At 50.8% G+C, this 13,150-nt stretch overlaps 1 protein-coding gene across 7 annotated transcripts in view; it reads left to right on the top strand.

Moving 5' to 3' along the window:
- The window catches only part of CABIN1 (calcineurin binding protein 1), a 147,660-nt gene that overhangs the window by 74,223 nt on the left and 60,287 nt on the right, over positions 1 to 13,150 (top strand). For 4 of the 7 annotated variants that reach the window (XM_013051282.2, XM_013051280.2, XM_013051279.2 and 1 more), the window contains one exon: positions 8,690 to 8,872. In XM_013051282.2, the coding sequence (XP_012906736.2) occupies positions 8,690 to 8,872 (183 nt within the window). Of the gene's footprint in view, positions 1 to 4,484; positions 4,512 to 8,689; positions 8,873 to 13,150 lie in introns of all 7 variants that reach the window. The other 3 variants (XM_045065244.1, XM_045065242.1, XM_045065243.1) reach the window with 1 other exon arrangement.

Genomic DNA, 13,150 nt, shown 5'->3' with positions numbered 1-13,150 from the left:
ACCTTCTAAGAAACCTCTCCAGGCTGAAGCTGCTCATGGCATATGTTGAGTGCCTGCTGCGTGCTGGGCATGGAACAGGGCTCCATGCGGAAAACCAGGAGGAGGGCACCCTGATCCCTGCTATCTGGTTGGATCTTTGTGTTCCTAGGTGGTGTCCTGGGCCATTGGTGTTCTGGGCCAAGAGGAGTGCCAAGAGGTGGTGTCCTGGGCCAAGAGGAGTGCCATGAGCTGGCTGGGAGGCATAGTTGGTTGGGAGGACTTCCTGGAGGAGGTAGCCCTCCAGAGAGGTCTACAGGGCCGTTTCAGGTGAGGGTCAGTGGGAGCAAAGACATGGACATCGGAGAGTCCCACCATGTTTGGATACTGAGGTGATTGAGGGTGGGAGGAAGAGAGACCTTGCAGGGAGAGAGCTTGGGAAACCAGCTGGGTCTGAGATAGGGGAACAAGAACTCTTGCTCTAGGCACAGTGTGACAGAGTGATGCATGGTGAGGGTCACACAGTGAAGTGAGCAGGGCACATGAGGCCAAGTCTTCTCCCAGCTCTGAGCATCCAGGGCCCAGAGGGCTGGTGCTGCTATCTAAGCACTGGCCACAGTGATACTCTCGTGCCTACCTGCTGCCTCTTTGTGTCTGCCTCTTTTTCAGGGGTCCTAGTTTATCTGGTATCTCTCTTCTCTTGGGTGTCTGTCCAGGCTTCTTGGCCTGCCAGAGGGCGCCCCTCCTATACAGCTAGGCTAGCTTCCAGCGGATGTGTTCTTTCCTGGTGGTCATCAGGAAGGGACCCACTGGGGCAGAGTTAATCCAATTGAGAGATTTGTCAAAATATTGATTGTACCCGTTTACTATTCTTAGAAACCTGTTGTTTTCTTTCTTTCTTTCTTTCTTTCTTTCTTTCTTTCTTTAAGATTTTATTTATTTATTTGACAGATCATACGCAGGCAGAGAGGCAGGCAGAGAGAGAGGAGGAAGCAGGCTCCCTGCTGAGCAGAGAGTCCGATGCGGGGCTTGCCCAGGACCCTGAGATCATGACCTGAGCCGAAGGCAGAGGCTTTAACCCACTGAGCCACTCAGGTGCCCTGAAACCTGTTGCTCTCTACTTGGCAGAGCATTTGTGATCTTTTCGGAGTTCACTAATCAGAGTTCGTGCAGATTTCAATGGTACAACCATACCTTTTCCCTCAAACTTTCATTGAACTGAGCTGATGAAATAAATGATTATAAGCTGTTTCTAGTCTTTACTGCTGGAGCAGCTGGAGAGAATGTACTAGGAAACTTGTGTCTTACAAGCAAAGAGCTCTTAGTTTGGGCTGGAAATCCTGAGAATGTTCAAGGGATTTGAACTGAGTCAAATATGAACCCAAAAATCCTCAGAATACAGTCTGCTCTCACACTCAATGGAATGAACAGCCTTTCTGTCACCAAGCCAGATCCCTTTCCCTCTGTGTCCCCAGGTGCCATTCCTTTGCTCTTGGCCCTGCAGGTCCCACCTCCGAAGTGGAAGTTGGCTGGCAGATGGACATTCCTCTAAGGATTCCAGGGAGGGGCAGGGGTGGCCCAGGGGCAGAGACATGAAACATTCTAGTGATTAGCAATAAGAGAATGACATATTTATAATTCTGCCACAAATATTAATTTAGTATGAACAGGTTTTGTGTGGGCAGACTTTTAAAAGAATATTCTGAGGAAGAGCAGAGATAGCCTGTCCAGCCTGTCCACTAGTGTGTCTTCTCTCCTTTTGATCTCTGGGCAGCTACTTGAAGAAATCAGGATCTTGGGCTGTGGGCAGTCCCTAGGGTCCCCTTTTAGGTCCAGGCTTCCCTGAAAGACCCTCTCCGCCCAGTCCTATGGGAAGTCTGCCTCTTTAGCTGAGTTGGGCTCTCCTATGCAAAAGAGCTTTCCATTGGTCTCCTGCTCTGCCTCAGGACCAGGAGGCCAGGAGAATCCCCAGCCCAGGCCAGTCTGTGGGACCTGCAGGTGGTGGCAGAGGCGGAAAGGCAGCCAGTTCTGCCTGCCTCTGCTCTCTGCTGCTGGCTCTGCTTCAGCATGCAGGTGAGAGGAGGGAGGGCCGCTGCCTCCCAGCTTAGTAGCCTTTGCCTGCCGAGCCCTGGCAGACCCATCTGGTTATTCTCTGAGCATTAGCACAGGCCAGTACCCTGGGGTGTCCTGCGGTGCCTGGAGGGTGTGGAGGAAGCACCCCAGGCTGTTAGTGCACAGTTACAGAAAGCCCTCGGTCAGATCATTTGGACCCTTGGTCCACCATGTCCCAGATAAGGAATGTGATATCCATAGACTGCTTTAAGGAAAAGGTGGGACTATAGCCAGCCCTGAAGGGAAGCTATGTTCCCTTTAAGCCAGAACTGCCCCCCGCCAGACACATTTGGGCTCCGCTTGTCCCTTTATCAGGGCACAGTGCTAGTGTCCATGCTGTGCATGGTTCTGCTTGGGCCTGTGCTGAATTTGGCTGGCCATGCGTCAGACAGGACAAGCTCAGGGTCTTTTGGGTCTTGCCCAGAGGTATCTTCTGCCCAGTGACAGAATCATTGTCTAAGAGCTTTTCATTCCTCTCCTTCACCCCAGTGATGTAAAAGAAATGAACTTAGTTTTCTTTTAATCTGACTTGCTTTTTGGTGTGAGACCTTGGTGCTTCCTAGTATTCAAAATCAGGATGATTTTAAATAGCTTTGTGCCAACCCTCTCCGAAAGGATTGGAGAAAAACTTCACCCCGGGCTCTCATTTGCAGTGATGTGCTTATCTGTTTCCCAGACACACAGCCCTCTCAGGGGTGGGCAGGAACCTTGGCATGCACCTTTACTTGCTTTACAGGCCTGGTAAGGAGGAGGTCCCAGCTCTAGCCAGGGCACCTCAGTGTGCAGAACTCCCATCTCTCCTGCTCTGATCCCACAGCCTGCCTGCAGGGGGTGCCAGTTGACTGTGGTGTGGGGTGGGGGAGTGGGGGCAGTGTTGGAGCTTCCAGATCCCTGTCACTTCCCTCCAGCATCAGCCTTCCTCAGGGCTCCGTAGGTGTTCTCTGGTCACCTGCAGGATGAGGGCTTATCTAGAATCACCACGGTGCCCCCCCAGGGCTGATGTTGGGTTTTGCTCTCCGCCCTTTGAGAGGGTGGGCTGTTCTGGGTTCTCTTGTGAATGAGAGGCTCAAAACGGGAGGCCTGGTCGCAGTCTCTTAGCCTATACGTGTCCTGCTCCCTGGCTGTGGCTGTTGTTTTTAAAGTCTCAGCAGAGGCCCCACCTGCTGATTTTTGTCCCCAGGGGAGCAGACCCCCCTGCAGCCCAGTGCTGCCCTGTATTGCCCACGCCATTCTTAGTGCAGTCTGCTGCTTTCCCTGCTCGCTCAGGTGCAGTAGAGGTTCCCTCCGTAGGCAGCATCAAGAGGGTATTAGCATGTTGGGAGTAAATATCTGCTTGCTTAAGCCAATCCATGGTTTTTATAATAATCACAACTGGGATTCCAGCAAATTAGTGATTCTTTAGGCTCAAAGCCCAACAGCTTGTGAATACGTGAGCTCATCAGGCAGTCTGCCAGTTCTCGTGAGATCCTCCGGCTAGGCGCGCTTCCCAGACGCTTGCTGCATGACGTGCTGCTCAGCCGTACAGTGACTATAGCTGCTCTGGATGCTGGCGAAAAGTGCTGGCCCTGGCCTTTCAGAAGGACTTCTTCACTGCAGGAGTGTGGCCTGCCATCTTGTCCGGGCCATCGGTGTTCTCTTTGTCAGGGCCAGAGTAAGCGCTGCAGGGCGAGGTGGGTCACTGGGCTCTCAGGCCTGCACTCCAGGCTAGAGGCCAGGCCCCTGTGGGGATCCCATTTATGTGTTGGGGACAGAGCAGGGAAAGCAGTGGTTAATATGTTGGGAGACCTGGAGCAGCCCACGTCGCAGATCTGGGATTGGAATGTGGGTGTGAGTCTCCTGAGTCCTGAGCTCCTGTGGTGACCCTATGTGGCCTCTGGAGCCAACGCTCTCCTTTCCACAGAGACAGCAAATGGGCTGCCCCTGCCATTTCTCTGGGAGAAGTGATCCCCTCACACTTGGGACTTGTGTTTGGGACTTCTTGTGAGGGCTGCAGGCCTGCCAGGAATCCCCATTCAGTGCTCACAGAGCCTTGGGGTCTGGCCTTGCCGGTCAGGGAAGAGCTCCTCACTGAGTGTGAGACAGAAGGGGCCAGCCAAGTCCCTGCTCCCCTGTTAGTGAGACACAGAGCTTCTGTGTTGGCTGCTGAAGGGTCTCAGATATACTTCTTGTCCCAGTTTCTGTCATTCCACCAGCCAAGCTGATACTGATACCCACCAGTTTCTGGGCAGTAGACATTCCAAAGGCAGCTAAGGAGGAAGGGCTATGGCAGGCTCTGTGAGGCTGTCTGAGAGGTCGCTGTCTCCAAGTCCTGGTCTATGATTAGACCTGCATGAAGATAGTGGAGCGGCAGAGCTGCCTTTGGAAGCACAGGCCTAATTCTGTGTTTCTTTGCACAGGCAGGACCACTTGGATGACCCTGTCAGGTCAGTGTGTAAGAAGTGATTGCACCCCATCCACATGATGCTGCCCAGGCGTGATCATAAGCAGAATCCTTTGCCCATTCAGAACGAAATCTCTAATGTCAAATTTGAGACATTACTTGGAAAAATCAGTCCAGTTTTTCTGGAATAATACTGATAATCGAGGTGATGTTTTTATCAACACTTATAGTATATCAGGCCCTGTTTCAAGCACTTTACATGTATTAACGTATTTAATCTTCCTAACAATTCTGGGAAGTGGGCATTTATATGTATCACAGTTTGACACAGGAGGAAACAAAAATGTAAAGCAATTAGGGCAATTGCATAGGCTCTCCAACCTAGTAAGTGACTGAGCAGGATTTAAACTGAGGCAGCCTGGATCTCCCAGAGTCCAGGCCTTTGTTTTTGTTGAAACAACTTTACATTTTGTTGCAAGTTTTTTGCCCACCAGGCTGCTCACTTCTGCCCTCCTAGGGGGCCCCCAGTATTTGAGTTAGTTGAGCAAAGGATTGGAGAGTCCTGGGGGCCATGTCTGTCTCTCTCCCTGTGTCCCCAGATGCTGCTGTACCATTGACCTCTCTGAGGGGATATGTAGTTGCAGCTCATAGGTGGTCGGGGGCTGGCATGAGAGGGACTTGAACTTGGCTCTCTTGATTCCCATTTCATTGAGCTTCCTCTTTCAGATATACAAAGGTGGAGACAATGTTTTATTTTTTAAGGTTGTACTTGTCTTTTGTTATTGGTTTGGTATTTATATCTCTTTAAAAATGTGACTGCCTTAGGCTTAACACAATATACGTTTATTTATTTTTTTTTAATATTTTATTTGTTTATTTGACAGAGATCTCAAGTAGGCAGAGAGGCAGGCAGAGAGAGGAAGGGAAGCAGGCTCCCTGCTGAGCAGAGAGCCCGATACAGGGCTCGATTTCAGGATCCTGGGATCATGACCTGAGCCGAAGGCAGAGGCTTTAACCCACTGAGCCACCCAGGCGCCCCCAGAATACATGTTTAAATTATCATAGTTCACCTTCAATTGATATTATCCTGCTCATCAGCCATGAAGGAAACGCCCATTTCTTCTACCCTTGTTTTCATTCCTTTTACTTTTACATAAACTATAAACTCACAAGAGGCTGCTACTAGTTTTGCTTTAGGCAGCAGACAGGAATACTTTAGAGGAACTACACATAAGGAAAAAGAATGTCTTTTCTATTATTACTTTAACCATTTCTGAGGAACTTCATTTCTTCACGTAGATCCAGTTTCTGTCTGGTTTTAATTCATTCTACCTGAAGAACTTTAACATTCCTTGTAACTCAGATTTCATGGGAGGGATTCCTCTCAGCTTTTGATTGTCTGAAAAAGCCTTTGTTTCTCCTGCATTTTTGAGAGATATTTTCACTGGATATAGAATTTGGGTTGAACTTTTTTTTTAAACTTAAGTCATCGCCACACCCCTTGTGGGGCTTGAACTCACAAGCCTGAGACCAAGAGTCACATGCTTTTCTGAGTGAGCCAGCCGGGTGACCCTGGGATTGACATTTTTTTTTTCTTTCAGCATTTTATTTTATTTAAAAAAAAAATTTTTTTTAAGTTTTTTATGGCTTTTATTGAACAGAAATCACAAGTAGACAGAGAAGCAGGCAGAGAGAGAGGAGGAAGCAGGCTCCCTGCTGAGCAGAGAGACTGATGCGGGGCTGGATCCCAGGACCCCGGGATCATGACCTGAGCCAAAGCAGAGGCTTAACCCACTGAGCCACCCAGGCGCCCCCAGCATTTTAAAAATGTTGTCTGACTTGCATGATTTCTGATGAGAAGTGTGCTGTAGTTCTTAACTTTGTTCCTCTATATATGATGTGTTTTTCTTTGCCTTCAAGATTTCCTTTCTACCTTTGGTTTTCAGCTGTTTGAATGTGAGTCCTAGGCGTGGTTTGTTGTTAGTGTATTTTTTTAAAGATTTTATTTATTTATTTGACAGAGATTACAAGTGGGCAGAGAAGCAGGCGGGGGGTGGGGGGGGAGCAGGCCCCCTGCTGAGCAGGGAGCCTGATGTGGGGCTCCATCCCAGAACTCTGAGATCATGACCTGAGCTGAAGGCAGAGGCTTAACCCACTGAGCCACCCAGGTGCCCCTGTTGTTGCTGGTTTTGTTTGTTTGTTTTTTGGTTATTGTGGAAGAGTCTTTGCCCTGCTTGGTGTTCTCTGAGATTCCTAGTGATTTGATGTCTTCCATTATTTTTAGAACATTCTGAGTCATTATCTCTTTAAATATTTCTTCAGACATGTGTTCATCTCATTTCCCTCCAAGCTTCTAATTAGTATGTTTGATCATTTGGGTGCTCTTGGGTGCTCTGTTCTGATATCCCCCGCACTCTCCTTCTCTCAGTTTATGTGATTTCGACTGACCTATCTTCAAGTTTTGGTTATTTTTCCCTCAACTGTGTCAGGTGTGATGAGAAGCTTGACAGAGGCACTCTTTGTCTTTGCTATTGTATCTTTTATTTCCAGCATCTTTTTTGGACTTGTGCTCATAGTTTCCATCTCACTCCTCAAACTCCCCCTCTGTTCATGCATGTGTCTGCCTTTTCTACCATAGCCTTTAACATATTGATCACATCTATATATCATATTATTCTTATTTATTTTTTTAAGTGTATTTATTTAGTAATCTCTACCCAATGTGGGCTTGAACTCCCCCAGAATCAAGAGTCACATGTTCTTCCAACTGAGACAGCCAGGTGACCCTGATCTTAGTTTTAAATTTCCCATCAGGTAGTTCCCACATCTGGGTCATTTCTGAGCCTAGTTCTGTTGATTATTTTCTCTCTTGACAGTGTTCGTGTGCGCGCGCACCTCATTTTTATATTGAGTATCAGATATTATGTGTAGGATGGAAGAAACTGAAATAAGTCATATTGTGCCTGGAATGGGCTTTTCTCTCCTGTTTCTAAGCTGTTACGAGGGGAAGTTAAGCTAGTCCGATGTTGAGCTGGGGTGGGGTTTTGTTGTTGCCATGGTTACCTTCAGTGTACCACTGGTTTCAAATTCCTATGATCTTACCTTATGCTTGTAGCAGGGCTGATTTGCCAGAACCTTTTCTCAGTGTTCCATCCTTACCTTCAGCCTTAGGCTTTTTGTGTACACCTCAGGGAGGGTCACTCTCCGTGATCTTGCCCCTTTTCCTGTGGTAGGCTGCTTTGTGTGTTACTTGTGCTTGCTAGCCTGGGGAAGGGGCAGGTCTGGTTATCTGTTGTCTCTGCCCAGCCTCAGACTGTGTCCCTGCATCTCAGGAGTGGGGCTTTTCTTCCCCTAGTGGCAGGAGACTTCAAATATTTGGGCCCTAAATGGTTTCCTGCCACTCCTTGCAGAGGTATTTCTTTTCCCTTTTCACGGCTGTACTAGGTCACCTGTACCCTGAAGGCAACAAGATTTGCTGTCTCTCCCCATCTGGCTTAAGGCTTTTGCTCCCCAGGACCAAAATGTCCCATCAGTGGTTCCTGCCTTTCCTATAGCAGCAAACAGGCCTCCTCTCCAGGCCTGCACCACTGGAAGGTTTCCTTCAGTCGCTCTTCCTACACTGCCCCTGGTCTTTCTCATGAGCACAAGTAGAGGTCCAAGGAGAGGAGCTAACATGCGGGTAGCAACCTCCCTTGTGTCTATGTCTCCCAGGGACCTCCATTCTCACACTAGACTGCACTTGGCCTATAGCAACCGGATAAAAATGTCTGCAGGACTCTCACCAGCTTCAGTTGTTTATGCCTGTTGTCTCTGTGTGGTAGAAACACTAGAGAATGTGTACTACTGTGCATCTCCTTCCAACTCCTCCTTCAGCAAGATCATGTTGGCTGGTAGCCTGAAATTGGCCATGGTGTGGGTATTTACACCACAGAAATCAGTAAATGCAACAAACATGGGCTTACCCCGTACCCTGAGAGCCAGTTGTTAACCATTTATCAGAACACCACCATTTGGGGAAACCCTATAAGGTTGAGATTGGTGCCTTTGATGAGTGGTTTAGTGGCCTCCAGTATGAGTTGGGCTCAGCAGGGTTATGGTGGCTGTTCTCAGGCCATCTCCTTTGCAGGACAGTCACCAGAACACTCACCCTGGGGAGGCCGCTCCATGTTGGAGCTGGTGTAGATTCATGCTGCCGCCCTCTCTCCCTCCTTTTCCCCTCAGAGCGCAGCCAGGACAGCACGGCCGTGGCACTCTCAGACTCCAGTTCGACACAGGACTTCTTTAATGAGCCTGCCAGCTCGTTGGAGAGCTCCCGGAAGCTCTACGTGGAGAAGAAGCTGCCTGTTCCCAGTTCCCAAGCAGGACCGACTGGTAAAGACCTTCAGGGGGCCACAGAGGAACGAGGTATGAAGACCTAGCTCTGTGGATTAGAACTGCTTTGGTGACCTGTGGCAATCTGGGCAGTCTAAAGAGCATGGGCCCCTGAGTGGCCTAGGCTCAGTCTGGCTCCTGTCCTCACTCTTCCGCCTGCTGCTCTGGGACCTCAGCTGGGCAAGTTACATACGTCTCTGGGCTTCTGCTCCCTGTAGGGTGGGAGTGATCCTAAGGCCCATTCCAGGGGTTGTGAGGATGAAATGAGGGAGCTCAGGAAGGCGCTCCCACGGTGCCTGGAGTATAGTGTGCACTCGGTAACACATGTCGTTGTTGTGACCCCTGTGGCCCAATGTGGGAAAGCCACTTTCGTAACATGAGTGCCCGAATTTTTTTCTTGCTACATAGTTGCTAAAAAAGTCTTTGGATCCTAAATGTCACCAGTGTGTTTTCTTTTTAGTCTGAGTCACATCAGGCCTTTAGGAAAAAGTGCCCCCTTTTTTGGGCAGGGGGCCATGATCCAACCCCAGGGCACTCCCAGCTCTCATGGGTCCCCCAGGCTCCCTTTGTGGAAACCAGTGGGCAGAGCCCCACGGCCAGCTCGTGGGAGAACATGGGCAGGCTGTGTGTCCACGGCGCCACTCTGGGGCTTTTGAGAGCTCTCCCACCCTGGCCAGGGCTTGCCAAACAACAACAACAGCAGCAGCAACCACCCAGACCCATGCTCAGTGGCCCTGTGCCAGGCCCTATTTGAACTCCTTTTGTCCTCCCAGCCACCCTAGGAAACAGTCCTGTGGCCCTTCCCACGTTATAGGTGAGGAACCTGAGATTCCAAGAGGGTGGGGAATTTGCCCAGGGTTAGTCTGCACACTTAACCTTGGCCCATTCTTCTGCTCTGGGTGGGCTGGGAGGGGCAGCTAGGGTTGGTGATGACCCCCCTAAGATGTGTCTGCACAGGCCCTGGCTGGGAGAATCAAGGCTCAGCCTTGATATGTAGATGCAGCCAGAGACCTTCATGCTCTTCACCTGCCTCCCTGGCTGGCCTTAGCAGATGGTAAGGCTGCATGCCCTGTAGGCTGGCAGAGTTGCCCCCATTAGGGGCAGGGAGGAGGACATGAAAGGTGAGGCCAGTGCCTCACTTTCTCACTAGACGCTTGTTATACTGTCCCAAACCGATGTTGACATTCTGCAACTGACATAAACACACCCCACGGAGTTTAGAAGGGGAAGGAGAAAGTTACCAATAGGGCTGTGCTCTAATACAGCAAGTCTCGTTCATGTCCAGGTGGGGCCCGTTGTCTGTGTTCGTCAAGCACAGTGATCTGCTATGGGTGCTGTTGTATCATCACAGGCCTCTCTCCACTGTGCTTGGAGAAGTAGGGGATGGAGGCTGGGGTGCTGAGCCAAGAGAGGGTCAGGTATAGTCTGGCCTGGGCTAGGCTTTCTAGACACATGGGGGCATCCTACCCCTGCCCTCCTTCCATTCTGAGCCAATGGTTTAAGCAGACAGTGGAGGGATTTGCCACTGATAAAGAAAGTTTGAGCAGAACCAGTCACCGCAGTAGCTGGTAGGCTTGAAGGGAAGCATTTTACTTCTATGGATGCAGCTCTCTGCTCTAAGCCCAGCTTTTCCCTGTAACCACAGTGAAGTTGGTGAGCTTTCTGTCAGGAGAGTAGGTGCAGCAGGGAATGTGCTCTAAGCCTACACCAGGCATACAGCATAGGGAGCAGTGTGCATTTTTAGGCCTGGCTCTGGCCAGTGGTGGTCTCTGAACCCCCTCCTCCGGGCTCCCGGCAGTCAGGAACCTGGCCACCAGGGCTGCTGCAGCTTTTGGCCCCCTGCGGGAAACCAGGATATGGTTTGGGCCAGGGCTAGGTGTGTGCCCCTACTGTGCTCCACACCCCAGCCCTTCGGGTACACCCTCGTGGGCGGCCCTGCCACCAGCCTGCTGCTTCTGTCTTGGTCAGTGGCACAGGGCTCACTCACAGATTTCATGGGCATTGTTGAGCAGCAGGATATAATGGAACCCAAGTTTGTGCCAGGCCCCAGGTGCCAAGAGGAAGTCAGGTTGGCTCTGACAACCGCGTCCTTTCAGATGCCCTGCCTCTCACGGCATCCAGTGGGCACCAGCTCCTGAGGACTTGCCTCTCCTCTTTACTTCTCCACTTTGGTTTGTGACAGGATGCTTCCAGGAAGGAGGTTTCTCCACAGGTGACTGTTCAGACTGTACAGCTCTCCTTCTTAGGAGACAGAGCTTCAAAAAAATGTATAACGTGAATGTAGCAACCGTAAAGGTTTATTGTTTTTAATGGAGGAAAAAGCTGCTCAAATTTCACTACCCAAACACAAGGGCACTCTGTTATATTACTCCAAGGACAGCAGAGTTTGTCAACAGCTTGTGGTCCGGACAGTGGACACGGGTGCCCAGCTTGGGCCCACCCTGCCACCTGGGCCCAGAGCAGGATAGGGGTCGAGGATGCTGAGACAGCTACTAGGCAGCTCGTTCGGGGACTGCCATCCTATGGCTGTGCCTGCCCCTTGTTGGTCAGGAAGAGGCCTGATGACCATGCCTGAGTGCCACGTTCAAGACAGGTGCGGGGGTGGTGGCCAGAGTGGGAGGGGGCCTGGTGTGTGCACTGTGGGTACTCTAAGCCAGTCCTCCTTGCCAGCAGTGGGCACCAGGGTGGCCAGAACATTGCTTTTATCTGTAGGAGGAAGTCTTCTTGCTTTCATGCTGCCAGGGTTAGGACTGGACTTCCTGGCTGGGAAGCACTGTGTGGGCTTATTGACATCTCTGACCCCCTTCCTTCCACTAACGTGGACTGTGAGGCTCATTTAGCCATAAGAGGGGACACTGCAGGTGAGAATTGTCACCCATGTCTCCAGGGCTTCTTCAGGTCACCTGGATCCCAAGCAGCTAGGTTTTTCGCTCATTCTGGCATTGCGGTTTTTTCCTCTCTCTTCATAGGTCTTCACACATGCCATCTGAGCTCTCTTTGGATTAATTCTTGATCCTCTGCTCACTTTCCTTAAGAAAGTGTGTCTTTGTGTGTGAGCACACGCTTTGCATCTTACTTGAATCCCAGGGAGGCCTGAGTCTTTGTCCTGTTTCCCTATCTCCCTTGTGTCTAGAACAGGGCTGGGCCCAGACTGGTTGTTCAGAACGTGTTTGTTGAGCAATATTTGAAATGCATCCCTTGAATTGAACACTGGAAATTGGGCATATTTGTGAGTAAGACACCAGCCCTGGGCATATTTGTGAGTAAGACACCAGCCCTGAGCAGACTCCTGGTTGCTGTCATCGAGCTCTCAGTGGGTACCTGTGGGACCTTCGTGGTTTCCTGAGCTCCCCGAAAGGAGAGCATAGTGTTGAGATCAGATGTGACCTGCTTTCCCATCATTCAGTCAGCTTTAAACTAGAGCCTTTGCTAGGCTCTAGGTGATGGGGGAGGGGGAGGCATCCGTGCATAAATGCAGTGGGATGGATGGTATCAAAAAGGTGGGTGCACAAAGCTCTCCGCAAACTCCACCCTGGGGCCAGGGAGGCTTGCAGGAGGAGGTCACAGCAAGTGCAGTCCTGAACATGAGAGCAGTGGGCGAGGCAGGGTAGGGAGTACAGACGGAATGTCCAGAAGGAGCAGCAGCGGAGAGGTGGGAATAAGGAGCAAGGTTCCCCCAGTGGTTGGTCTCAAGGTGTGAGGCCAGGAGGGGAGCTAGGAGGAATGGCAGTACTGGTGGGAGGTGGTATTGTGTGCTGTGCTGAGCAGCTTGGCTCTGTCTTGGTCAGATTCTTTTCTTGGCAGAAAGAGCTTTATGTACACCTGAGGTCTGCATGGTTTTGCTTAGGGGAACTCGGGACCCTAGTCCCTGACCACTCTGCTGTGCCGCAGCTGGCCCTAGCCTTCTGGCTGTCACTATAGTTGGGAAAGGGTCATCAGGCTAAGGTCAGGAAGGGGCTCAGCCTGTTCTGGCAGACAGGCTTCAGAGTGATGCCAGGCTGCTTCTCTGGCCTCCACGCAGGCCTTACAGACTCCTGGGTGCCCAAAGAGCCACCTTACTCCTGCTGCTTGCCCCTACCCTCTTCCTTCCATCCCTCCCTCCTGGTCCACCAATCTTCTGCAGCCCCTGCCCCCCCCCCCACTTGGGCTCTACTGCGAGTAAGCTCTTGGTTCATGCACAGTAGTAGCAGCAGCCCTGGAGAAGGATGTCGGGTAGGCTGTGGGCTGAGGTGCTGAGTGGCGGAGCAGGTGTAGTCCTTTGTGCACCTTTCCTGAGTGTTTCATTCCATGGTGGCAGTGGCCACACCTTCC

Source organism: Mustela putorius, unplaced genomic scaffold, assembly GCF_011764305.1.
Source record: "Mustela putorius furo isolate JIRA1106 unplaced genomic scaffold, ASM1176430v1.1 tig00003858_pilon_pilon_pilon, whole genome shotgun sequence".
In the NCBI taxonomy this organism is placed as follows: Eukaryota; Metazoa; Chordata; class Mammalia; order Carnivora; family Mustelidae; genus Mustela; species Mustela putorius.
This window is presented reverse-complemented; position numbering and strand designations above follow the sequence as displayed.